Source organism: Pteronotus mesoamericanus, unplaced genomic scaffold (assembly GCF_021234165.1).
Source record: "Pteronotus mesoamericanus isolate MK-2021 breed Mesoamerican mustached bat unplaced genomic scaffold, CSHL_Meso_final contig_230, whole genome shotgun sequence".
Lineage (NCBI taxonomy): Eukaryota > Metazoa > Chordata > Mammalia > Chiroptera > Mormoopidae > Pteronotus > Pteronotus mesoamericanus.
Window position 1 is genome coordinate 94105 of NW_026555096.1, and position 27474 is coordinate 121578.

At 37.8% G+C, this 27474-nt stretch overlaps 1 protein-coding gene across 10 annotated transcripts in view; it reads right to left on the reverse strand.

The window, feature by feature from the left end:
* The window catches only part of WASHC2A (WASH complex subunit 2A), an 87671-nt gene extending 64953 nt beyond the window's left edge, over positions 1-22718 (reverse strand). For 8 of the 10 annotated variants that reach the window (XM_054572346.1, XM_054572344.1, XM_054572345.1 and 5 more), the window contains exons 1-10: positions 22627-22718; positions 22415-22537; positions 21488-21652; positions 13289-13351; positions 10586-10759; positions 5362-5455; positions 4544-4605; positions 3320-3367; positions 1593-1703; positions 958-1039 (exon numbers count right to left, since the gene is read on the reverse strand). In XM_054572346.1, coding sequence (XP_054428321.1) covers positions 958-1039; positions 1593-1703; positions 3320-3367; positions 4544-4605; positions 5362-5455; positions 10586-10759; positions 13289-13351; positions 21488-21652; positions 22415-22537; positions 22627-22629 — 925 coding nt within the window. In that variant the 5' untranslated portion in view covers positions 22630-22718. Of the gene's footprint in view, positions 1-957; positions 1040-1592; positions 1704-3319; positions 3368-4543; positions 4606-5361; positions 5456-10585; positions 10760-13288; positions 13352-21487; positions 21653-21825; positions 21905-22414; positions 22538-22626 lie in introns of those variants that run through there. The other 2 variants (XM_054572340.1, XM_054572348.1) reach the window with 2 other exon arrangements.
* Positions 22719-27474: the final 4756 nt, after the last annotated feature.

Consider the following 27474-nt stretch of genomic DNA (forward strand, 5'->3'; position numbering starts at 1 on the left):
AGGCACAGACAGTATTATGGAGGTTATCAGAGGGAAGGGGTGTTAGTAAAGGGTAATGGGTGTCAAATATATAATGCAGAAGATTTGATTTTGGGTGGTGGACATACAATGTAATATACAGATGATGTATCATAAAACTGTATACTTGAAAACTACATGATTTTATTAACCAATCTTATCCCACTAAATTTAATGAAAAACATAACATAAAGACGACTGTGGAGCTAGTTTAAAAAAAAAAAAAAACAGAATTGAGGGACAAGACCTATCATCTGAAGTTTTCCTTTCCTTCTCTTTCAATGTCTTTTGAGTTTTTGCTCTGGGAGATAAGCTTGAAAATACGTCACAGTTTTAACCACACTCAGTTTATCTTTAGTATTTAACTGATATTTTACATATGTGTCTGTCATCTTCATGACTCCTAAGCTCAGAGCAAACCATTCAATTTTGCATTTCAGCTCCACCTGAGCACTTCAGTCAGTGTCTTACTATATCAGGCACTCAAAAGTGCCTATTTTTAAGCAAAAGTTTCAGTTTACATACCAGGGTTATGTGCATATCAGGGCTGCACCTGCTGAATTATCCTGACATATTTCTACTCTGTTAAATCATAATCCACTTGGTAGAATACACTGTACAGTACATTTTCATTTAGTCAATTTATAGGAGTAAAAATTAAGCCAGTGATTCTTAATCTGGGGCCCATGCTTCTCTGAGGTATCCATTAATCCCCTGAAATTGCATATACAATGTTATATAAATGTATGTATGTTCATTTTTCTTGGGGACTCCTCAGTGTTCAGTTATCAGAGTCTATAAACCAAAAAAGAAACAAGGTACAACATAAGTTTCTCATGCCTGAGTAAAATTAAACAGGGAACTGCCCTCAGGAAGCCCAACAGAGTCCTGCACTTCCCCACCACAGTGTTAATTCATCTTAGGAGAGAGGGGGTGTACCTCTTTGTTCCTCTCCTGTCTGCCTTGTGGCTTCCCCTTTGATCCGAGCAGCCAGCTCATCAGCAAAGGTTGTAGGTCTTTTCTACAAGCAGAAGAGGACAAAAGAATCACTTTTTATAACATATAAACTAGTACAGTTTACTTTTGAATACTGTAATTTTCCAAATACCAAATTTTATAAATAATCATAAAGAAACTGAAATGAGAAAACAGGGTTTAACTATATGAATTTAAACGTATGCTCCCTATATACAGACCATCTGAGAAAGAGGACTCTGTTCCTTTGAAGGGAGATGCTCTGTATTTTGTTTTCTTTTTTTTTTTCATTTTAAAGAGCTAGATAAGAAAACTACTATGTATTCCTTGGGATGAGGGAGGAGGAATATTAAGATCTTAAAATTCTGAAAGTGAATATATTTTGAATGATATGACTTGTAAAATTGTAACATTTGAAAGAGAAAGTGATATTTGCAAGGCAACTTTGAATGCCCAACCATTTGTTTCAAAAGTAAATGAAAATACAAATATGATATAAAATAAGACGATTACAGTTATTAAAAAAAATAGTAAGAGGAATGAGTTTTAGGTACCACTTCTAAACTTTGCCAAGAGATAGCAAGTATATTGTTTCTTACAGGTCTAGTACTTCCTTCAATGTCCTCAGTATCTTCCTCCTCCTTCTCAGAGTCAGCGAAAATGTCACAACCATCATCATCCTCTTCTTCATCACTTATTTGTGCAGTGTGCTAAGAGTATAAACCACGAGATTAGATCTATTAAATATGGTCATTGAGCTAAAACAAGAAATACTGCTACTGAGTCTTTAGGCAAAACAGTAACAGTCTGTTAAATGGAGCAAGTTATGAAGCAGTACATATATTAGAACAAATAATATGCAACATTTATATTTGACACAAAAATATAACAGCAAAATGAAATATTAAAAAATCACTAGAGAAATTATTAAACTAAATATCACCTTATCTTAAGAATACTAATAAGCTACAAAAATTGAAGAGATATCCAAGGCATCCAGTGAAAAAACTGAATGATAAACTCAGTATGATACTATGCACCCGCCTTGCCCCTACACTATCTCCACAGGCACAGATATACTAGTGAAAACAAAGGAAAACATTTGGATAAGTACACTCACAGATTGTAACACCAGTTACTTCTGGAGTGTGAGAAGATGAAGATTGGAGGGCTGAAACCGTGCCAGGCCCCATGCTAAAATTTTTAGAACTCTTGAGGTTAGCTATGGTACACAAAACCAGTCAATCTCTAACAGTACAAACAAATGGTAAGCCAATGCTTTTAATCACTATACTATATTGTTTGAAAAACTGAATTTACAGATCTTAATAATAAATTCCACAGGAAAAAATGTAGCTTGATCATTAAAATTATAGAGACGAGCCACATTTGCAAATTCAACTGGGAAAATTTTAGTCCTAACCAGAAAGTACTAAATCCTTCATTTGACAGTTGAAAATTTTTATGAAAAAATATTTCCCAATTAGGAAACAAATACAAATTGGGACAATCTCTATATACGACTATACATATATTACGGTAGCAAAAATCATAATCCCAGTGCTGATGAGATTGCAGAAAAATTGTTATGCAGGATCTGTAATCTAGAATGTGCATAAAGAGCCTTTACTTTAATGCTCTACCACTTATGCCTAATGAAACAATTCACATAAGCAAAGGATTTTTATGTATGAAAATAATGAATACATCATTATCTCAAAAATGAAGTACTGAAAATAAACTATTTTCCATATACATTTAAAGACTATGACAGCATCATATGATAAACCTGTGCTTAAAAACATAGATGTTTACAAAGCAAATTACAAAAACTACTTAAAATGAGAAGGACAAAGAAACATTAATATAAAATAGCAGAAAATAAATTATGTATATATTACAAAAAGAATATATTCTTAGAAGGATACCCCAAAATTAAAACAATGATACTAAAACATTATGATTAGAAGATTTTCATCTTTTCAGTGTTAATTTTACTGCTATAGTGTCTTAAATTTTAAAGCAGGAAAGAGGGATTCAGTTTGGGTAACTGAACTTTCTTTTAGAGGTTCTATTCCCAATTTTGTTTTTTACTTTTTTCCCTAAGAAAAATTAACATAAAACATAAAGTAAAATTTTAAAAAATATATACAAGGCAGTAGTTAGCTTAAAAACATGAAATGCTTGAAGGAAAATTAGTTGTAAATATGAATAAATCCTTATTTTCAAGTAAGTTGTTCAAAAGTAATTTTACTATCTATTTAGTATATATGCTATGCCTCGATTAAGATTTAAAAATAAAACCACTTTAATACACAAGCCTTACCTGATTTTGATCATTGTCACTATGATTGGCAAAATCTTCATCTGATTCCTTTAGGGGAAAAAGGATTTGTTGTTAATAGAGGTTTTACTCAGAAGCACAGCAATAATTTTGGGTCTACGTCTTTGGGGCTCATTAACACATGGTCTTTGTACTGATTACTGGTCATCTGAAGTATCAAGGTATAGAAAAGGTGGATAGTTGACAATATCACCAAGCGCTGTTCCAATTAACGTGTAATATTTTGTGGTTAATTAAAACATCTTTAACAATTTGTTCAGGTATCTCTGACTACTGAATTTGATGTAAGATTTATACATTTAATTAACTAAATTATCCAGTGTTGGTTTGTTATTTTATCTTTGGACTCCACTCTTTATATTCCCTTTTAAATAGGGTAACTACTTCATCAGACCCAAGAAGGGAAATCAGTATTTGCCACCAGCAATTATATAAAGATTTACATTGATGGCTAAAAGCAAAGGATTCAGCTAATGACCATCAGTTATAGCAAGGTTATTTAAAGAAAGCTTATTTCCTACTGTTAGTTGTTTTGTTTGGAGGGCTGGCTGAAGGATAGCAGGGGAAGACAATGGGAGAAGAGGAGAAGAGAGAAGTATATGCACACAATCCTATCTCCTTTTAGAAATCCACACTCAAATGTCTCTACCCTTTGCAATAATGAATATTTCCCTTTAAAGGAAGAAAGCCAGATATAACAGCAGTCAAGGTCCACAGACCCCAAGTTCCTAGAGCAAGGAGTCAGATTACACTCTGGGTATGAAGATACTAGTGGCAACAACAAAAGTAAAACAAAAGTGTATGCTTTAAGTATTCTTCTTGTCTAGAAGGTTTTATAAGAAAAGTTTCAAATCTGGGTACATTTTTCCTAAAATTATTCAAAGACAGAACTTACTCACAGATTGTATCTCAGGAAGAGATCCCACCAAAATATCTAAGCTGTCCCCCTCAAAATATAATGGTAAGAAGAGGGGAGGTGGAAGCGAGGAAAATGGTAAAAGAAATTAAAGCAGTTTTCCTTGTTTTTGATCACAAAACAATACGGAAATCCAATCCCAAGAGAAAAACTTCAGGAAATGACTTCTATCACTCTTCAAGAATTTATGAAAACAGACTGCTAATTCACAAACATGTATTTCCTTAGCCTGCTAAATGCACCCTAAGTTTCCTGCCATTCATGACCCGGACACACTACGCAGGCCTTACCTCCTCTTCATTTTCTTCTTCGCTGTCCGCAATGCTACCACATTCGCTGCCTACTGAACCTTCTATTTAAAACAAAGATAATGGTTATCACCAACACTCGTAAGAAAATGTGCTTAAGTTTCTTCTCAAAATCATAAACCACCATGTATCAGCATCTCAAAAATTTTGATAAAACTACCTATATCATTAACTGGAATTAAAAGTATCCGCACTATAGCAAGGAATGAAATATTTATATACCCTCAAAGTATCTCCCCACAAGATACTTATTACAAAAAAAATTTATTAATTACAAAGAAAAAAATTGGCCTGTACTCTTCAAAGATGTCATGGTTGTAAAAGGCAAAGAAAGCTTTTTTTTGACAACTAAATGCAGTGAGTGACCCTAGACTGGATCCTGGATCAGAGGAAAGAAATGAGTTTGTAAAGAACCTCATTGGAATGACTGGCAAAATATGACTATGACTGAGGATTAGTTAATAGTATTACATTGAGTAAAATTTCCTGCCTTTGATAATTTTAGTTTAGCAATGTAAGAGAATGTCCTTGTTCTTAGAAAATACAGAGTATTTAAGAATGATGGAACAAAACCTCTGTTTGATGTCTATCAAATATGTTTAGGAAAAAAATATGTGTATATAGAGAGAAAAAGATAAAACAAATATGGTAAAGGTTAACAACTGGTAAACCTGGGTGAAGGGCATATGGGAGTTCTTGGTACTATTCTTACAACATTAATGTGAAGTTTGAAATTATAATATTTTAAAATAAAAAGATATAGATATTAAAAGTAATAAAGTATTTGGTGCAAAGTGTACCTTCACTGGATAGCTCTCCAAGACCTACATCTTCTTGCTCCATGAACAGCTTTGACCCAATTAAATAAGGTAAAGGACGATCAATGTATAGATCCTGTAAAAAAATGTTAGAAAACAAGCCATTAAATATTTAGGTTGAAAAATAAAATTAAGTTCCCCATTTGATATCTTGTTTCATCTGACTACTCCCAAAATACTTAAACAATAAAAGTAGAGAGTAAGGAACACAACAGGATTAAAAGTCCAAAAAAAAGCAAAACAAAACACTGATTTAAAAAAAGTCAAGTCCTAGGGAAAGGTGGCAAAATGAAGATGAATCACACAAGTGCCTAGCTATATTAACAAAAGTGGCAAAAGGCTACAAAACATTTACCAGCAGTAATCAAACAGGGAAAGGGGCACAACTGCATAGCAACATGTTCAAAAGGAGGAGGACCTGGCCAGCAGAGATAGTAGATCCCTGGCCAAAGTGGGCACAGAGCTGCCTAGAGACTCTTGATGAGAGACTAGAGACAGAGGCATTGGGAGAGAACTGACGGAGTAGCCAGAGGTTCCTGGAGCAGACTCCTTCCCCATTCCACAGTCTCCATCTTGCTAAGGCAAGGCCACACCCCAGAGAGGCAGCAGCAGGAAAGGAAACCATACTCCTGCCCTCAGGGCACTCTGCACAGGACGTGCAGGCCTGGGTGCTGAGTGCAGTGCGGCCAGCAGAGATAGTAGATCCCTGGCCAAAGGGGACACAGAGATGCCTAGAGACTCTTGATGAGAGACTAGAGACAGAGATGTTGGGGAAAGAACTGAGGGAGCAGCCAACGGGTTCCCAGTACTGACCCCTTCCCCATTCTGCAGTCTCCATTTTGCGCGGGCAGGCCACACCCCAAAGAGGCATCAGAGGAAAAGGAAATAATAGCCCTGCCCTCAGAACACACTGGCCAGGCCAGGAGTTGCATGCAGGCCTTGGTGCGGAGTACAGAGCTGCCTGTGGAGATAGTAGACCCCTGGCAAAAGGGGACACAGAGCTGCCTAGAGACTCCTCAGGAAAGACTGGAGTCAGAGGCGTTGGGGAGAGAACTAAGGGAATAGCCAGGGGGGATCCCGGTACTGATTCCTTCCCTATTCCATGGTCTCAATCTTGCTCAGGCAGACCACTCCCCTGAGTGGCAGCAGCCTGTAAGTAATAAGGACACGATAGCCCTGCCCTCAGGAGGCACTGCCCCACTCTGTGGTGCCTAAGCCTGACAGCTGAGGGCATAGTGACTAGATTAACAATTGCAGGAGACAAACACAGACAGTAGATTCCTGGAAGTCTCAAACAGACGGCCTAATGTCAGACAGGGTCAACAACTGTCATCATCAGAGGCGAACTCAGAAAGAAAAGAAAAAATAAATAAATAAATAAAAGACCGGACTACTACCATAGAAGTTTAATCCACGAAGTCAGGAAATTAAGACTGATCAACTGAGGCAGAACCAAAAGAAAAGAAAAAGAAAAAAAGAAAGGACTCTCATAAATAATGGGATGGAAAAGAAACACCCCCCCCCCCACCAAATAAGGGGAAAAAGGAATCCCCACAGAGAGAACTAAATGAAATAGAGGCAAGTAACTTATCAGAGACAGAATTCAAAAAAAGGGTTATAAGGAAGTTCAATGTGCTCAGCGAGCTCAAAGAGAACTATGAGAAACCACAGGGAAACTATAAGAAACTTACTGCAAACCACATCAACCTGGAGAAGGATACAGAAACTAATAAGAGACAAAAGGAAATGAAGAATACCATTTCTGAATTGAAGAACACAGTAGAAGGAATCAAAAGCAGGGTAGATGAAGTAGAGGGCCAAATCAGCGAGCTGGAGGACAAGGTAGAAAAAAGCTCCCAGAAACAGCAAGAAATGGAAAAAAGACTAAAAAAGAATGAAGACGCATTTAGAGGAATGCAGGACAACCTGAAAAGTAATAATACCTGCATAACAGGGATATCAGAAGGAGAAGAAGAGGAGCAAGGGACAGAGAACCTCTTTGAAAAAGTAATGATGGAAAACTTCCCCAATTTGAGGAAAGACAGTCTCACAAGTCCAGGAAGCACAGAGGCCCCATTCAAGAGGAACCCAAGGAGGCCCAGTCCAAGACACATCATCATTAAAACGGCAACTATTAAAGACAAACAGAGAATCCTAAAGGCAGCAAGGGAGAAACAGGAAGCAACATAAAAGGGAGCCCAATATGGCTAGCAGCTGACTTCTCAGCAGAAACACTGCAAGCCAGAAGGGAATGCCAAGAAATAGTCCAAGTCATGAAAAGCAAAGGTTCCAAGTAATGAAAAGCAAGGACCTACAGCCAAGGCTGCTCTACCCAGCAAGGCTCTCAATTAAAATAGAAGGGGAAATAAGGAGGTTCCCTGAGAAAAGAAGACTAAAAGAATACATCTCCACCAAACTAGCACTACAAGATATACTAAAGGGACTGGTTTAAGAAGACGAAGAAAAAGAGTGAGAAAGAGAAAACACAGGCACCAATGGAAAAAATGAGTAAGTTTCTATCAATAATAACTCTAAATGTAAGTGGACTAAATGTCCCAATCAAAAGACACAAGATAGCTGAATGGATAAGAAAACATGAGTCACACATATGCTGTCTACATGAAGACCCACCTCAGAACAAAGGACCTACACAGATTGAAAGTAAAATATTGCTTGGAAAAAATATTCCAAGCAAATGGACAAGAAAAGAAAGCAGGGGTAGCAATACTTATACCAGACAAAATAGATTTCAAAACAAAGGCCATAAAAAGAGACCCAGAGGGACACTTTATAATACTCAAAGGAAGAATCCATCAAGAAGACATAAACATTGTAAACTTATATGCACCCAACATAGGAGCACCCAAATTTATAAGGAAAATCTTGGACGACTTCAAGAAAGATAGAGACAGCAACACACTGATAGTAGGGGATTTTAACACACCGCTGTCAAAAATGGACACATCTTCCAAACAAAACATCAACAAGGATATTGTGGAGCTGAATGATGCACTGAATCAAATGGACTGAACTGACATATATAAAACCTTATATCCCAAAGAAGAAAAATACACATTCTTTTCAAATGCCCATGGAACTTTTTCAAAGATAGACCACATGACAGGACACAAAGCAAGCCACAGCAAATTCAGGAAAACTGAAATAATACCAAGCATTTTCTAAGACCACAGGGCTTGAAACTGGAAACCAACCTCAAGGAGAAACCTCAAAAACTTTCAAACTCATGGAGACTGAACAGCACACTATTAAACAATGAATGGGTCAATAATGAGATAAGAAAAGAAATAAAAAATTCCTGGAAACAAATGAAAATGAACATAGAACAGTCCAAAACATATGGGACACAGCAAAGGCAGTCCTGAGAGGGAAGTTCATAGCAATACGGGCCTACCTAAAAAAGATAGAAATATTTCAAATAAATGACCTAACCCTACAACTTCAAGAACTGGAGAAACAACAACAAACATAGCCCAGAGCAGGTAGAAGGAAGGAAATAATCAAGATTAGAGCAGAATTGAATGACATAGAGACGAAAAGAACAATTCAAAGGATCAACCAATCCAAGAGCTGGTTCTTTGAAGATAAAAAAAATCGACAAGGCATTAAGCAGACGCATCAAGAAAAAAAGGGAAAGGACCCAAATACATAGTATCAGAAGTGAAAGAGGAGAAATAACAACTGATACCACAGAAATTCAAAGGATTGTAAGAAATTACTATGAACAATTATATGCCAAGAAATTTGAAAACCTCAATGAAATGGACAAATTTCTAGAAAAGTATAATCTTCCAACACTGAATGAAGAAGAAGCAGAAAGCCAGAACAGACTGATATCAGGGAGAAAAAAAAACACAAAAAAGAGAACAATAATATCCCTTAGAGGTTCACATTATATAATTTAGAAAAGTGAAGTCAGTAAAATAAGACGAGATGATAAAACATCAGAATGCTATGAAGGAGAGAGTGAACATGATAATACATGTTGGAGACCCATTCATCACACACATTAAAAACTTAAGGACAAGAAAGCACTCCACCTCTAGGACAACGTCCCATCTCCACTGCTGGAGGAAAAGCTGACTTGCACTCTGAGAGGTATGATTTTTGGCCATATCTCTTCCCTATGAAAAAATCCCGGGGGACAAGGGAGAATCACTCTGATGCTTCACACAACAAGAGAAAAGTTTCAACAGAAAACGATACAACAGCAAAAATACAACAGCAACCAGTTTATTGCAAAGAAAAGAAAATGATAATGGAGCTGTCTGCTGATTTAGAAGGCCTTCCCCAGGCCCCCTGTAACAGAGAAAGTGGTGTGTGACTTGGAATTAATAAATGTGGCCCCGGGAATACATTTCCCAGGTTCCATTGCTAACTTCTAAATCTCTACAGTAAAAAAGCAAGCCAGCAAGTGTTAACAGTGCTAAAGTATCAGTCCCAACTTGGTATGACACCCGCGAGCTCAAACTGAAAAAGAAATGTACAGCTAAATGAATGACTACAAGAGTTTGTTTTTGTGGCATGTTTCAACTTGTAGGGCACTTGAGTGTTACAAGGACTGGAAGTGATTCTGTTGTTGCCCCAATTGTCTCCTTTGCCAATTTGAGAGAACGTAATAGTAAAGCAATGAATACCTATTAGACTAATGGTCCGTTCATGCACATGCATGGCAGCATTTTTCATAATAGCCAAAACCTGAAAAGAACCCAAATATCTTTCAACACTTCTCCAGTCTCCTGCAGCACACAAGCTACAGAATCCCAGGTTCCTAACAATCTCAACCTTTCGTGAGCATTCTCATCTTTGAGACTCAATTCAAAATTCATCTTTTCCCTAATTTCCTCAGCTTAGAAGTCAATTTTCTCTCAGGGTACTTATGATGGTGACTCTCACAAATGTCTCCTCTCTCCCCACTGTGTGGTAATGCTGTAACAAGCATTTTGAGAGTAGGAACCATGCCCTGAAACTTTGCACTTCCTTAACTTGGCATGCAGCCATTGACCTAGTAGGTATTCAATCAATGCTCATGCAAAAGCAAGATTTTCTGATGGAGTCAATTTGAGAATGCTAAGTGACATGTTCACTTGCTAGAAATAAAGTCCATGTCTTAGTAATTATGTGCCCAAATAAAGTATCCAAAACACAACAGGTGTAACAATAAATATTTGAATTGCAAGTCTATTACCTTTGGTTCCAGGATCAGTTCCACCCGCTCATTAGCATCATCTTCCTCGGAGTCTGAGTTTCCTGCTTTTATATCTAGTTGTTCAAATGCACTGTCCAATACTTGTAAGCCATAGTTCACGGCCTCCTGAACTTTAGGAATCAGATCTACTTCTTTCTGTTCCCGGGTCTTCTCCTACAAAAAAATACTGTTCAGCATGGATCTTCAGTATATTGATACCACCATAATAAAACACTGTGAATGTTCTCTAAAGCCTAGACTCATGCTCCATATAGTTATGGTGACTATAGATATTTGCATAGCTGTCATTCTGGTTTTTTTCCATCTAGCCTGCGCTTTATGTGCTCTCTTGTAGCTTTCTCTTTTGCTCTGGTGCAGTGTGAAGGAGTCCTCGATTCCCTTTATGTCATGTGTTTGACCTGTTTGTCCATACCTCCTCCCTAATTTAATTAGACTTATGCTCTAATTAAAAATGCAGACTCTGATGAATGCCTTAACACAGACTTTGGAGTAAGTTTAAATCCCAAGTTTATCACTTTTAGGACATGGATCAAAGTAAAAGTCCCAGAGCTCCAGATTCATCACCTATGAAAACAAGACTATTGTGTGACAGTTCACCTAGATAGATAGACAACTTAGGTAAAAGTACAGTAAAAATGAATGGCAAGCCCTCAAATGGCACTTCACTTCCCTGCTACAAGAGGAATAAAGGGCCTGGAGTTCTAGCTTCACCATAACTGTATCCCACTATCTTTGTTTAATTAATAGGTATTTGGACAATTTTAGCAGTAAAAATCTAGAAGAAAATACTCCAGCCAGAGGTGTCATTTTTTAATTACAGTTAAAAATAATAACTGGACAATTAGAGCAATTTTATAAATTTGCTTCAAACCAAGAAAGGGTCAGTTTCATCTCTAAACTATTCTGTTCATCACCTCAAGAACAACCTTTCCCAACCACCCCAGAAATCTGTATTAAATCACCAATATATTAAAAATAGTCCACAGGTCTCCATTTCCTACAATAGCAGCTCTCAGTGACAATCCCTCATATATTCAATTCTGTCATCAATTTTAAGAAATATTGGAAAAAATGTATCAATCTCCTTCTTCACAAATATTCTAGGAAGTGATACATAATTATAGAAAGAACTAAACCATACTGTGTTGTTTTGAGGACCAAAAGGGAAAATCCTACAAGAATTTCACACTTTTATCTCAAATATGGAAGTATTTCTAACTCAGCTTTTTTGTTTCGGTTGCATCTGGTATGCTTGCTTCTAAATAGGTAACATTGTACTAAGTGTGTGAAAATGTTTGTGAAATAAATATATAGTGGCTTTTACAAAATAGTTCATTAGATACCGTCCTTTTGAAGTTGAACCTTCTCTTGGTATAACTAGATACTATTGCACATGAACAGTTAGCAAACCCCTGAGTACTATTAAAGATAGTAATATTTTTAAAAAAGGCCGGGAATAGGGAGAACTGTAGCTCGTTTCTAACATCCCCTCCTAGTCTAACAGTTTAATATATTACAAGTAATAGTTACTGATAAAGCACCAACTTTTTCAAATGATTTATATTTTCTAAATAAGTTAGAGCTAAATCAAAGCTACTCCCATAATAAACTCAGTCACATTCCATTTTGCTTTCCTCAGTGAGAGGAAAAGGATACAACTTCTGCTAGAGAGTCAAGAGCCTTTATCTAGCCTTTGGTCTGTGATGTGAGAACCCAGGAAGAATAATACAGGAAGCCACAGAGGGGAAAAAGATAGGGACTGCTGCCCCTCAGTTGCTCAGACTGATGAAGCCCTTCAGCTTCCACGTCTCCCTCCTTAACCTTCTTCTTCATAAAATAGTAGGTACATCTCCTAACTTAGAACCTTCGCTTAGGGTACTCCTTCTTACTAAAACGGCCTTAAAATCTGGACTTTCTTTCCTTAGCCAATTAACATGCTTGAAACTTTTCTCTGCCATCTTACCCTGCTGAGCCCTTTCACACCTGAACCTCCACAACAGCCAGCAGCCACGGAGCTCATGCTGTAATATCCTGTCACCCCAACTAAGACTGCAACCTTCTGAGGTCAGTCTCTACACATCAACAGCTCCTTGCAATCTTTCCAGAGTCATTAACATTCACTTCACAGTCTGCATCCTCTAACACATCCTGCAGCACTAAGAAGGAACTCCAGAATGTGTGGACTATCCAGCATTCATCTTACTGTCACTTTTAATTGGTAGGAATAAGAAGCAAAGGAGTCATGAAAGGGTAAGTTAAACAGTCTTCAGAAAACTTACTAACTACAGCCCAGCCTCTGACCTGTTTCTGTACAACCCTCGATGTAAAAATGCTTTTTATGTTTTTAAAGGGAAGGGGAAAAAGGAAAATGAATAAAAGAAAAAAGGCAAAGAAGAGACAGCCCAATGAGGCCAGCAAAACCTAAAACATTTACTGACTGGCCCTTTACAGAAAATCTCTGCTGACCTGGGCTCTATCCTTAAGCCAGAATGCAGAAACTTTACTATGTATTTCTTAATACACTAAATTTCAGAAGTAAAAGAGTTTAATTGCTGGGCTGCCTGACAGGAGCAGTCTTCCCCATTTCCCCAGTATCCATCCCCTACCAGCCACATCACAAATCTCCACCACTTTTCATCTCTAAGTCAGGAACTCAACAGAAGAGAGATATAATGCAAGTACCTGTTCTGCTTTTTCTGCCTCAGCCTTGAGAACTGGCTCCTCCACCTCTTCATCATATACGCGCTAAATGAAAGCAAGTTCATTTTTAAATGGTCAAAACATCATTTGGAATAAATCACAATGAAAGAATTCAGTATACAATTTTTTAAAAAAGGATGAATTCAATATACAATAAAGACAAGGAAGAAATAATTATTTAACAAATGGCTAAGGCTACTAATCAGGGACCAAAAAACAAAGATCAGTAGTCAGTTCACCAAGGACTAAGTTTTAAAAAACAAAGACACAATTGACTAGGAGACATGAAAAAAGTTCAATCTCATTGTTGACCAAAGAGTCACAAAAACCATAACATACCGGTCTTCACACCTTTTTGTTTAACCCAATACTTAATATTGACAGGGCAATGATACAGGTAACTTAAATGTGAGGCTGCAGAGAACATCAACTGGTAGAACTACCCACTTGGTAACAAGGGTTTTAACATTTTATGCACTAGAAATGGTAAAGGTAAAAGTTATTTTCATTCTGTTGCTTCAAATGGTTGGTAAATTTTTATTATCCTATTATATTTATATGAAAATAGATACGCCATGCTCACCAATAATTGGCCAGCAGGCCAGGCATTCTGCTGACCCATGAGCATGGACACTGCAGGCCTCTCTTTTCCAAAGAGAGCTATCACTCCAGCAACTCATGGTGATTTCCTTTGTTATTGCATTATTGTTAAAGTACTTATTGTTTTATAAACTCCCAAGGTAAAAAATGCTTGTTATAAACAGTGGGATGATAAAAATGTTCTGAAATTAGATACTGGTAATGGTTAAAAAAGTTAGTGACCATACTAAAACTCGCTCACTTGCACACTTTTAAAAAGGGTGAATTTTATGGAATGTGAATTGTATCTCAATTAAAATTTAAAAATGCACATAAATATATACAGAAGAGATAAATTTTAAAATATTTCCTTCCCTATCTCCAATCAACCCTTGGAATAACCAGTTTAAACTTGGTATGTATTCCTCTAAATTTCCTATAGCTCTCACACAAATATATACGGACATCTGCACATATTCAGAGTTCTCCCACGCTTCCTGCTTTAAAAAAATTCCACAGGTCTCTGCCCCACTTTTTCCCTTAATGTTCTCATAAGCTACTTTCTGGTCAATGCATATAGATATGACTCAATCTTCTTAATATCTGCATAATATTCTATGGTATGAACTTAACCATAATTAATCTGACAGTACCCTACTGGTAAACATTATGGAAATTTACAGTTTTTGCTCTTGTAAACACACTGCTGTAAACACATACACATATATATATTAGAACCTGGCCCTTTATTTCTATAGGCTTTCCAAAATAGAATTGACAAGTCCAAAGACAAAATTGTTTTTTAGTCTTATAGCTCCTTCCTGACTACTATCCACAAATCTGTGGTATCACACACTACCACCAACAAACAATGTATTCAAGAGGTCCATTTCCCAAATCTTTGCCAGCAGTTTTATCCACCTTTTAAAAATATCTGTCAATCTGATAAGACAGTGTTATTTTTGAATGTCCATATTTTCTGACCCAAGAATTCTACTTCTTGAAACTTAGGTCCATGAAAAATAATCATAAATGCAAACAATAAGATGCTCATGGCATCCCAATTTACAGTGGAAAATCACAAACACCAATTTGTAATTCTATGCACTTGCAGTCAAAATGCTAACAGAATTTTCTGTTACCTATCAAGATAATTCTCAGATTCACACAGGAAAGTAAAAAGCCAAGGATAACCATGCCAATTTAGAATAAAAAGAAGCCATCGGGTAAATCTTACCCTATTAAGATTTATTAGAAACTTATGGTATTTAAGAGTGTGATACTGGCACACAGCAGATTAACATAATAAAAGTCAGAGTTGAGAATTACATGTAAGCATGATTTTACATTCACATAAACACATATGCACACACACGCATTCCTATACATAAGTCAGTCAGGAAAATAACTATCCAATAAAGGTCAACTTGGGGGGAAAAAATTAGATCCATACCTCATACTACACATATGCATTTATACACATTCACAAATATATACTCCCCAGGTAAGGAGAGAAAGGCAGAGATACAAAGGAACCCTCACCTAAAATGTTTAGAGTTAAGGAAAACAATGGGGAGTTGGTGTCTTTGAAGCAAATATAGCAAAATATCAAAATCTGTAAAGCAGGATGATGCATATCATTAGTATCTGTGGTTATTATCTGTTCTTCTAGGCATACGAAATACTTCACTAAAAGTTTTGGTTTGGAAAGATTTTTAAGTATATTATGATTTAGCCATTTAGCAGAATAAGAAAAATAGTTAAGTTCACATAAGCCTTACAGAGGCATTAAATGCTTAATTAATAAAGATTATCCACCATGATCAAGTGGGATTCATTGCAGGGATGCAAGGATGGTTCAGTATACACAGACCAATAAATGTAATACATCACATAAACAAAAGAAAAGACAAAAACCACATGATTATCTTGATAGATGCAGAAAAAGCATTCGATAAGATATAGCACCAACTTATGATCAAAACACTCAGCAAAATGGGAATGAAAGGGGCATGCCTCAATGTAATAAAGGTCATATATGAAAAACCTACAGCCAACATCATACTCAACAAGCAAAAACTAAAAGCTTTCCCACTAAGATCGGGAACAAGACAAGGATGTCCGCTCTTACCACTTCTATTCAACATAGTACTGGAAGTCCCAGCCACAGTGGTCACACAAGAAAAAGAAATAAAAGGCATCAAAATTGTAAAGGAAGAAATAAAACTATCATTGTTTGGAGATGACATGACAGTATACACAGAAAACCCTGTAGATGCCACCAAAAATTTACTCAATCTATTAAGTGAATTTGGCAAAATAGCAGGATACAAATTCAATATTCAGAAATCAAAGGCATTTTGGTACACCAGCAATGAAGTAGATGAAGAAATCAGGGGAAAAAAATACCATTTCCTATAGCAACAAGAAAAATAAAGTACCTAAGAATAAATTTAATCAAGGAGGTAAAAGACCTCTATGCAGAAAACTATACAACATTGAAGAAAGAAATTAAGGAAGACACAAATAAATGGAAGCATATACCATGCTCATGGATTGGAAGAATTAATATCATCAGAATGTCCATACTACCCAAAGTAATTTATAGATTCAATGCAATCCCTATTAAAATACCAATGACGGATTTCACAGACATAGAACAGACATCTGAAATATTTATATGGAACCATAAATGACCCTGAATAGCCACAGCAATTTTGAGAAAGAAAAACAAACCAGGAGGGATCACAATACCAGACATCAAACTGTATTACAAAGCTACTATAATCAAAACAATCTGATACTGGCACGAGGACAGACACATAGACCAATGGAACAGTATAGAAAGCCCAGAAATTAGCCTATGTCTATATGGTCAATTAATATTTGACAAAGGGGGAAGAAGCATAAAGTGGAGTAAAAATAGCCTCTTCAACAAATGGTGTTGGGAGACCTGACCAGCTATACACAAAAAAATTGAAATTTGATCATCAGCTGACACCATACTCAAAAATAAACTCAAGATGGATAAAAGACTTAAATATAAGTCGTAACACCACAAAAGTCCTAGAGGAGAACACAGGCAGGAAACTCTCAGACATCCCACGCAGCATTATTTTCACTGATATGTTCCCTAAAGCAAGGGACATAAAAGAAAGAATAAACAAGTGGGACCTCATCAATATAAGAAGCTTCTGCTCGGCTAAAGAAAACATCAGCAAAATGAAAAGGGCGCCAACCCTATGGGAAAATATGTTTGCTAATGCTATATTAGGTAGAGGTTTGATCTCCAAAATATATAGAGAACTCACATGACTCCACTCCAAGAAGAAAACCGATCCAGTTAAAAAATGGGCAAGGGATCTGGGCAGACACTTTTCCAAGGAAGAGATACAGAGGGCCCAGAGATATTTCAGAGGATGCTCAGCATCACTAGCCATCAAAGAAATGCAAATTTTAACCACAATGACATACCACCTCACACCGGTCAGAATGGCCATCATAAACAGATCAACAATGGGTGCTGGCGAGGCTGTGGAGAAAAGGGAACCCTAGTACTCTTTTGGTGGGAATGCAGACTGGTGCTGCCATTGTGGAAAACAGTGTGGAATTTCCTCAAAAAGCTAAAAATGGAACTGCCTTTTGATCCAGTGATTCCCCTGCTGGGACTATACCCTAAGAATCCCGAAACGCCAACTCAAAAGAACCTATGCACCCTAATGTTCATAGCAGCACAATTTACAATAGCCAAGTGTTGGAAGCAACCTAAGTGCCCATCAGTAGATGACTGGATCCAAAAATTATGGTACATTTACACAATGGAATACTACACAGCAGAAAGAAAAAAAGAACTACTATACTTCACAATAGCATGGATGGAACTAAAGAGCATTATGCTAAGCAAAATAAGCCAGAGGGCAAAAGACAAATACCATATGATCTCACCTATAAGCAGAACCTAACCAACAAAACATAGATGCAAGAAAAATATGACCAGCAATACTGAAAGAGAAAAGAAACCAACAGAGTCAGGAGGGAAGGAGGGAGGGGTGCGTTGGGAAAGAGAAGGGAAGGGTCAAGTCAAGGAACGTGTATCAAGGACTCATGGACAAAGCCACAATGGGGAAGGAGTGAGGGAGGGAGATAGGGCAGGCAGGCAGGGGAAAGTGGTGGTGGGAAGGCAGAGACCAATGTATTTGAACAAAAATAAATAAATTAAAAAAATAAAAATAAAAACAAAAACAAAAAATAAATAATGTTAAATTTTTTTAAATGCTTATATAATAATAAACTGACATTAAGAAAAATTCAGGCTGCAAATATACACATACACAGAGTAATCTAGAAAAGGTTAAAGTTAAAAAAAGAAAGACTGGAAAGAAATATGCCAAAATATTCCATGGTTGGTTAATTGGAATGGTAGCATTATCGTGATTGTTTTTGTAGTTAATTTTTTAAAACTCTAGTATTTTTTTATCTATGTCAATCTCTTCTATAATGAGCATCTGATACTTTTATACAAAAAAGGGGGAAAAAACTTAAAAGTCCAATGTTTGCATGGGAAATAGATTTGGAATATATATATCAAAATGTTGAGCAGCTCCCTGGCACACTAGCTGATAAAATTTCAGATGCTTCTTCTTTTTCCATATGCTTTTTTCCTAAACGTTCAATAAAGATCAGAAAATTGGAAAGTAATTTTCAAACACAAGAACAAAAAAATAAGTAGTTTTTAAAATTAAGACTTTAAGACATAGAAGCTTCAGAATTTAAATGAGACCATTTTCCCTAAAAGGCTGAGATTCACACTGAAGACTGAACAGCACCAACACTCTTTTTTTTCCTGCCTGTCATTTAAAACTACCTCAAAAGACATCAACAGCCTGCAGCTGGAAAGTCAAACATAACATCTAAGAAACCAACCAGGAAATCCATAAAACCCATGGTAAATTTTGAGAGTAACCAGGACTGTGCATTTCAAGTACTCAGTACATGGCAGAAAATCAACGCTAATTTTCTCCACCCTTAGTCACTCACAGGTTCACGTGCTTTTTGACAATTTTCAAATCAGGTAGCCATACCCAGAATTTTAAAATATCTTGAGTATCTCCACTCAAAGGATCTTTTCCTCACTTGGGGAGACATGGTTAGAGATGAAGATGGGGAATTGCAGGTAAGGGGACCAGGGGCAGGGGATTTCTAAACAGATTATACACAGCCCCGTTCCTTTTCATGTGTGTGTTCTCTCATTCATTCAAATATTCACTGAGTCCGTGTATATCAGGTTTGTGCTGAGCCCAAGGAATAAAAGTTAGCAAAAATATGGGGCTTGATTCAGTTAGGGAAATTCCCTGCATATCCATAAATGTAAAATTATAACCTTGGGAAATGCTCCTGAAGAAGTTATTAACTAGGTCAGTTTATGTTTCAGAACAAAATTCCTAAACTAATAGGTTAATGAATAAGAGGTGTCCCTTTCTGTTAACACATTGAAAGATTTTGTTAATTAGCATTTCTTCTCCTTCAGAGTTCCCCTCTGGAGCCTTTTTACTGAAGGTACTAATTTCTCTTGCCTACAAACTCCTTCCTGATTGCTGTTCAGTTTCACTAATTCCATAATGCAGTTTGCAATCTTGTAGCTGCCTCTGAAGTTAATTACTAAAACTCAGAAACCTAATTGTCTTTCAATATCTTTCTAATAGACCATGAAACCAAATGGCACCATCACTCAAGACAGAATTATAATACATAGGTACCAGTGTCAGGATTTGAAGAAAATACCTAAAGAGCCAAATTACTGCCAAATGTAAGGCCAGCCTATAGATACTTTGAGAGTTTTAGCCCCACTCTCAACATCTGTGCCACGAATTGAAGGAACATGCAACACACGTTACAGGGGTCTGGGAAGCAGTTAAATTTGGCAGTAGCAAGAGGGTAATTCTGGCTGCAGACTGAAATGGGAAGAGACTTAAAGAACTAAGGGGATAGACAGATGGACGGAAAATGGGAATCTGAGAAGTGAAAAGAAACACAGAACTATTACCAAAAAAGAAAAAAAGAAAAAAAAAATCAACACACATACACACTCACACACACACACACACACACCCCCACCTCCCCCCAGATCACAGAAAACTGACAATCTAAGAAAATTTGGACAAAAAAAGAAGAGCTGAAGAGCAGAAAGACCTGAAGACTATGACTCAGAAAAAGAAGTTTAGGCTGCCCCCCAACCCAAGTAACAATCTGGTACCAATCCAGTGTCACCATGGTAAAGGCTCTTTGGGCACAAAAGAAACCTCCCGACTTTATTTCTTGCTCAGTTTAGGGCTGCAACACTGACTGCAGAGAAGAGCTAAGTGCCTGATCGAGCAGAATGAAAACAAGTGTAATACATTTAAAAGGACACCAAATTCAGCCTGATGAAGGAGTGATGGGACTGCATATGCCAGTACAGTAAAGATGAGAGTCCTGTTAAACTAGTTCTTCCAGTGAGAAAGATGCTCAGGAAGAAGCAGGGATATTCTGTGTAGCCAGCCAGAATATGACTAGAGTTTACTAGAATACTTGTTATATTTTAAATTTACTGGCAAAGAGATCTCTAAGATCTTTATCTTATACAGTCCCCCCCACCCCCCACCCCCCACCAAAAAGGCTAGTCATGACATTTCAACCTGAACTACTAAAACATAATAAAAAAAAATGCACAAACATACTGCATAAGATACCTGTATAACAGTATTTGGTATATTTATAAGAATCCAGAACCATAGGCTTTTTTAAATCTTGCAGTTATCAAAATCTTTTTTATTACTTTACATCTAACAATTTTAGGGAACAACCTACTTTGTTAATCTTCTTTCCACAGGCTAATTAATGCTAATACTCAGGAAGTTAGTCACCCTGTGAGAAACATAGATCAGTTTAACTAAGCTTTCTCTCCACCCTCATTTCTTAATAGTCTCCCCTTCATTCACTGGGTTCCAGCCTTGCTTCCTTTCTATTCTGGAATTACACTGTTATGAAAGCTTGTGATCTTCTGTAAGGAGAGGCTCTATATAATTTATCTATGTACTCCTAGGACCTAGCACTTAACAGAAACTCAATAAATATTCAAAATTATACATGGTGTTACAGCGCAGGTTCAGTCATAACAGAATGTCAATTGAGAATGTTATAAGTGAACAGATACATGCCTTTAATATAATTTATTAGAACATAATGGAACAATTAATAACTGCAGCCACATGTTGGTGGCTCACAAGACCAGACCAGGTGCTTGGCTCTCGTTACAGAACATTGCCGTAATAAGGTTTGTTTGAGTGCCACGAAATTCAGCACAACTGCTGACTACTCTCAAAACTAAAAAGGGATGGAAAGACGAGAATGAGAAAATCTTATCATTAGGCTTTTTAAAAACTTTTTAAAAACTTTATTATTTTTTAATGGAATTAACTGTAGAGAAAGAAGCTTGAATTACCAAGAACCACCACTTCCATCAAAATTTAGAGGGGAAACTAATAATTGATCACATAATATCACGATGACTCTTGCACCTTGGAAAAGCATTATTTATAAGTCTGATGTAACTAAGTGACTTACATTCTCAATGAACTGGGTATTAGACAGCATAAGGAAGTCATTGAAGACATTATGTAGGCGACAATCGGTGGCTTTAGTTTCCCGAATTAGTCCATCTACTTGTTTCTTGATTTCATGGGTCCTAGAGATAGTCTGCTGTGAAAATTCCTGTAGAAACTGTAGTAGCTATTTAAAAAATAAAGGTACAGAAGTATCAATGTTATATGCATTTATCCTTTTGGTCAAAACAAAAAACCCATTGCCTTTCACCCTTGTGCATGAATGCTGGAATGTACAAGGGATGCTGGTTTTGTCAGCACTAAGGCCAAGTGGCATTGAAAAACATTCAGAAAGCTTACCAAAACAGTGGCAAGTAGTCAATGGGCACTTGCTATTTCATTTCTGGAGGAATTTTTAAAGTCCTGTTTGGTTGTCATTCTACAGGGGTCACATACAAAGGATAAAATAACAAATCACTACTTTAAGAAAAAAAATCCTATTCTTATGCGACTTCGGAATCACAGCTCTGCGCTTCCTGGGCCACCTCCTGAAGAACCGCATTCAAGATTAACCACATACTGACTTATCCACGTCCCCACTAGTCCAGAGTCCTCATGGAGTCGCCTCACTAGTGCCACAGCAATCTGGCGGGGCAGGAGAAATCGATTTACCCGCTTCAGTAAGGAAAACCTGCGTCTGGGCCACAGTTGGAGGTGAAGCACTGCGGCCTAAGGCAGACAGGCCCGCCCTCTCCCTCGGTGGGCCCTGGGCACTGCCACGGTGGAGTTTTCGAGGGTGAGTAGGTATATGTGTTACTAAGAAGACAGGTGGCAGCGGAGAGCCTGGTGAAAGGCGAATCGGGGCTCCAGTCCTCCCGCTCTCAGGCCAAGCGTCAGCCCAGCCGGCCCACCCATCCCTCCCGTGCAATCCCTGGGGCCAGCCTCTCACGCCCGCGTCCGCTGCCAGCGACCAGCTCTGGCTGCCCCTGCGGATCTCCTCCACAGACCAGGGCCGCTCCCACACGGGCTCGGACACCGGCGCCCGTTCCTGGCCAGGGGTCGTTCGGTTCATCTGCAGGGGAGGAACAAGAAGAGAGGCTGACTTCGGGTAGGCCAATGCCCTCGGCCCCGCCGGGCCCTACCGCGGCTTGCCGCCCTCACCATCCCAGTGGTGCACTTCAGCAGAATCACCCACCGCGAGGACCGCACCAGCCCAGGCCCCCAGATCCCGGAAGCCGAGCCCCACCAACGTGTTCCGTACACGTGACCAAGTTTCACGTGACTAGACCGCACCGCACGTGACCGGCCCCACACGTGACTACACTGCAGCCCCTCCGGAAGGAAGATGCAGAGCCGCCCCTGGAGAATCAAAAAGTTTGTAGCCGGCAAGGGACGAGGAAGCTAGAGGAGGGTGGGTTGCCGACGCCAGGGGGCGCTAAAGGGCACGCGTACGCCTGCGTGCAGTTCAGCCGCAGGGCTCTGGTGGGTATCAGTTACTGGTTCCAAAAGGAGTTCGTGTGAAACAGCCGGACTTGGGGCTTTAGACGTCGGGGAAGTAAGCAGAGGGAGAGCTCCCCTTTGCCACGCTTGTTCCTTGCTGCTAGTTCGCTGCTTATTGCGGGGTTAGCGCAGAGGCGCTCAGCAAATGAGGACCGACCTATCTGGCAATTGTCATGTTGTGGTGCCATGCCGGGTTTTAACTCATTGTATAGGGCCTACTTAAAATTCTTTACTCCCTGGGTATTGCACTCAAATCAGGTTTAAATCCAGTCTAACCATATAACAGGCAAAAATCCTTTATAATCTGATACCTGCCAACAATCCATCTTCAACTCCACCCCCCCCCCCCCCCCCTCGCTCTACTAGTACTCAATGATCTGGCTATTCTATATCGCACTTATTCGAAGTTCCCTCTACTGAGACCCCTCCAGTGACAGACCAACTTACTTTTAAAAATAAAGATCGCGATAACTTTCATTCCTGTGTGCCTCAGGGTCAACAATTTAACCTCCTTGAGGTTTCTTCCGCAGTAAAAGTGGTGATATTTGTACAATATCTGGCATGCTGCCTGCCATATGGTGAACATTAAACTATTACTGAGACATTAAAAAAAGAAAGAAACCCTGCCATTTGCCATATCGTGAGCATCGAACAGTATTAACCATTAAAAACAACAAAAAAGAAATCCTACCGTTTGCAACAACATGGATAGACCTATTGGTACTATGCTAAGTGAAATAAGTCAGAGAGAAAGACAAATATATGTGAACAAATGGACAAACAAAATAAAATAGAAACAAGCTCACAGATGCAAAGAGCAAATTGATGATTGCCGAATGAGATAAGGTTGGGGTTTGGATGAAAAAGGTGAAGGGGATTAAGCAGTACCAATTACCAGTTATGAAATAAGTCACAGGAATGCAATATACAGCATAGGGAATGTAGTCAATACTGTATTAACTACATACAGTAACATGGATACTATGCTTATAGTGGTGGTCACTTCATAAGGTATATAAATGTCTCGTCACTATGTTGTACACCTGAAACTAATACAAAATTGTGTGTCAACTATAATTGACAAAAAAATTTTTTTAAACATAGATCTTACCACTTCTCCTATGCCCTTTATTTGTCCAATAAATATTTTTGACCTCTGTCACCTCAATGAAGTCTTCCCTGATTGTCCCAAGTATAGCTTAAGTGCCCCCTCAATGATTTTTATACATTTGTAAAAATATTAATCATGAAGTGTTGCATCGTATTATAATTTATTTATATATTTGTCTCCCCTTTAATAATAGCAAACATTTATGAAGTGCTCAGTGTTTACTAAATATTTTAATACATGTGAATTAATTTAATTCTCACAACTTCATGAAATAGGCACTATTATCCCTGGGTTATAGTTGAGAACACTGGGACATGGGGAGTATAAGTAATTTAGGATTAGAAAATCAGTAAAGAATCAGAGCCAGAAACCACACGATTAGCCACTTGGTTACACTCTAGCTAGACTTATACTGTCCTATACATGGTTGATTGCTTATGTCTATTACTAGATGAAAATTGTACTTCTTTTAATATAGAGGTCAGTGATACAGAGTCAGTCCCTGGACTTGTATCAAGATAAAGCTTTTTGGCCCTTAGCTGGTGTAGCTCAGTGGATTGAGTGCCAGCCTGTAAATCAAAAGGTTGCTGGTATAATCCTCAGTTGGGGCACATGCCTGGGTTGCCAGCTGGCTCCCCCATTAGGGGTGTGTGACTGCACATGGATGATTCCCTCTCTTTCTCCTTCCTTTCCCCTCTCTCTGAAAATAATAAAACCTTTAAAAAGGAAAAAAAGATATCGTCATTTGTGCTTTAGCTCATTTCAAAAGTTTAGTTTCACGTGGAGGGGGTATGTTAGCTTTGCTTCCTAGAGGCCCTTCAGCTCCATTTTAGATTGCTCTTTCAACAATGGTACCTCTATTTAGCTATTTTTTTGGTAACATTTCCTTCTTTTGACTGAAATTTTTCCTTAGAAAGCATCAATGTTTAATCACTAGGAAGCACCATTAAAAAAGCAACACTGTTCCCCCATTACTAGGATTCCCATTACATGGGAATATCACATCCCATGTAGGAGAGAAGGAAGTTTCTTGAGCATCAAAAACAGAACTAAGTCACATATTTCTCAGATAAAAATTTTTTTGTAGAGGTGATCTCAGTGGTCTAGCATTATTTGGATAGTGGCTGGTAGTTATTCGATGTACCTGGTAAGACACACAATTATGTATAATCACAAAAACCAATATGACTAAAGCCTGTACTATAGAATGAAGCCAGGTGTTTATTCCTGTAGCCAGTCAGCTAAATAACTCTGCCCAATCCCAATTTATAGGATAGTGTTTTGTCAATTCTAAGGTTTTAATATTTTGTTTCAGAACCTCAAGCTATTTTATCACTTTAACTGATTTGCTGACATAGAAGCAACATCTTTCTCCTAACAGGGCATCAATACCATCTCTTTGGGTAGCTAACACATCTAGAGCCCTATGGTTTTATAGTACTACTTTAGCCAGGCTGTCAATTATTCCTTGTTGTTAAGAGCAGTTGCAGTAGTGGTCCATTATTTTGCCACAAGAATAGATTTTTGACAACTTCCCAGCAGACATACACACAACTTTCTTTAGCAAGGTGCTAGAAACCTGCTTGTTCAAGAGAGGGTACCACTAACATTAGTTCAAAGCCTGGTACTGCAGACCCTTTTCACTCCTTAATATTCTTGCACCTGGTGAGTATTACGTGGTGGAAAAGACGGGGAGGTCATCCTCTTATGTGATAATTGGTAAATTACCTGTGCCCATGCAGTCCATTCCCTGAATGTCCAGCCAGTTTAGATTAGCAAATCTGCCATCTATGCAAAGGCAAGTACATTTAGAGGGGAAAAATTCATCCTTAATCAGACTCATTCAACAAATAATAAATAATTTCCTTGAAAATAAAATCAAAATTTACTAATAAGACTAAATTCCTTGTACCTCGCCCACCCAAAATCTCCCCCTAAGCCAACTCACATCTCTTACTTTACAATTCATCTCATCTCCTCTCCTCAGGGGCGATCTTAGCTATGAATTTGATGTTTAACCCTTTAGGGATATTTTCTAGGTGTTTACGTACATATGTCTATCTGTAAAATATGTATGTTTGTACACATATATATGGTATTGATTTATGTGGTTTTATACATAAAATCCAATTCTCTAACTTTCATTCTATATATTTTTTTTATTTTTTTTGTTCAAATATATTTGTCTCCATTTACCCACCACCACTTTCCCCTGTCCCCCTCCCCCATCTCCCTCCCTCAATCCTTCCCCACTTTGGCTTTGTCCATGAGTCCTTGCTATAAGTTCCTTGACTTGACTTTTCCCTTCCTTTTCCCCGCCCACCCCTCCCTTCTTCCCTCTTGACTCTGTGGGCTTTTTTCTTTTAGTGTTGCTGGTCAATGTCTACTCATATTATCATAAGTAAAACTAAATTACTCTTTTTTAAATTACTCTTTTTAACTGCAAAGTATTCCATGCTATGAAAATGCTATAATTTATCTAATCATTCTCCCATTGATGGACATTTAGATTATTTCTAATATCTCACTATCGCAAGAAATGCTGCTAGAATATGCTTGGTTGTACTTCCTTGTACACACATGCAAATTTTTGTTTTAATAGATATGTTTTTAAAAAGATTTTATTTATCTATTTTTAGAGAGGGGAAAGGAGAGAGGAGAAGAGAAACATCGATGTGTGGTTGCCTCTCACACACCCCCTACTGGGGACCTGCCCTGCAACCCAGGCATATGCACTAACTGGGAATCAAACCTTTGGTTCGCAGGCCAGCACTCAATCCACTGAGCCACACCAGCCAGGACATAGATATGTTAAATTGCTCTCCAACACCCAGTAGTAGAGCGTGAGGGTAACTGTTTTCCCAACTTCCTTACTAATACGTGCTATTATCAAAATTAAAAATACTTGCCAATCAGATCAGTAAAAATTGCATCTCCTTGCCATTTTACTAGAATTTCCTTGATAACTAGTGAGATTGGGCATGTTTTCTTATGTTCATCAGCAATTTTACATTTCCCTTAAGTGGCATTTTCATAGGAATTTCTCATTTTATATTCATTTAAATATTTCCCTAATGTACATTTATTATGAACAGTCATTTATTTGGGCTTAACCTTATTACCTTAGTGTTTTCCACTTATTATTGGTTCTTTTGTTTATTTTTCTCCCCCATCCCTGATTTCTTTTGGGTTAGTTGAATTTTTGTTCCATTTTTTCCCTTATTAGTTTGAAATATATACATTCCATTGTTATTTTTCTAAGGCTTACTCTTAATTTTTTAATTTTTTTATATCCATACATAAAACCTAAAAATTCTAAAGATAATCAGTATGTGTAGACGCTTTCTAAACAGGACAAGAAATTTTCACTTACCTCTGCTGTCTCTCTGCTGCACAAC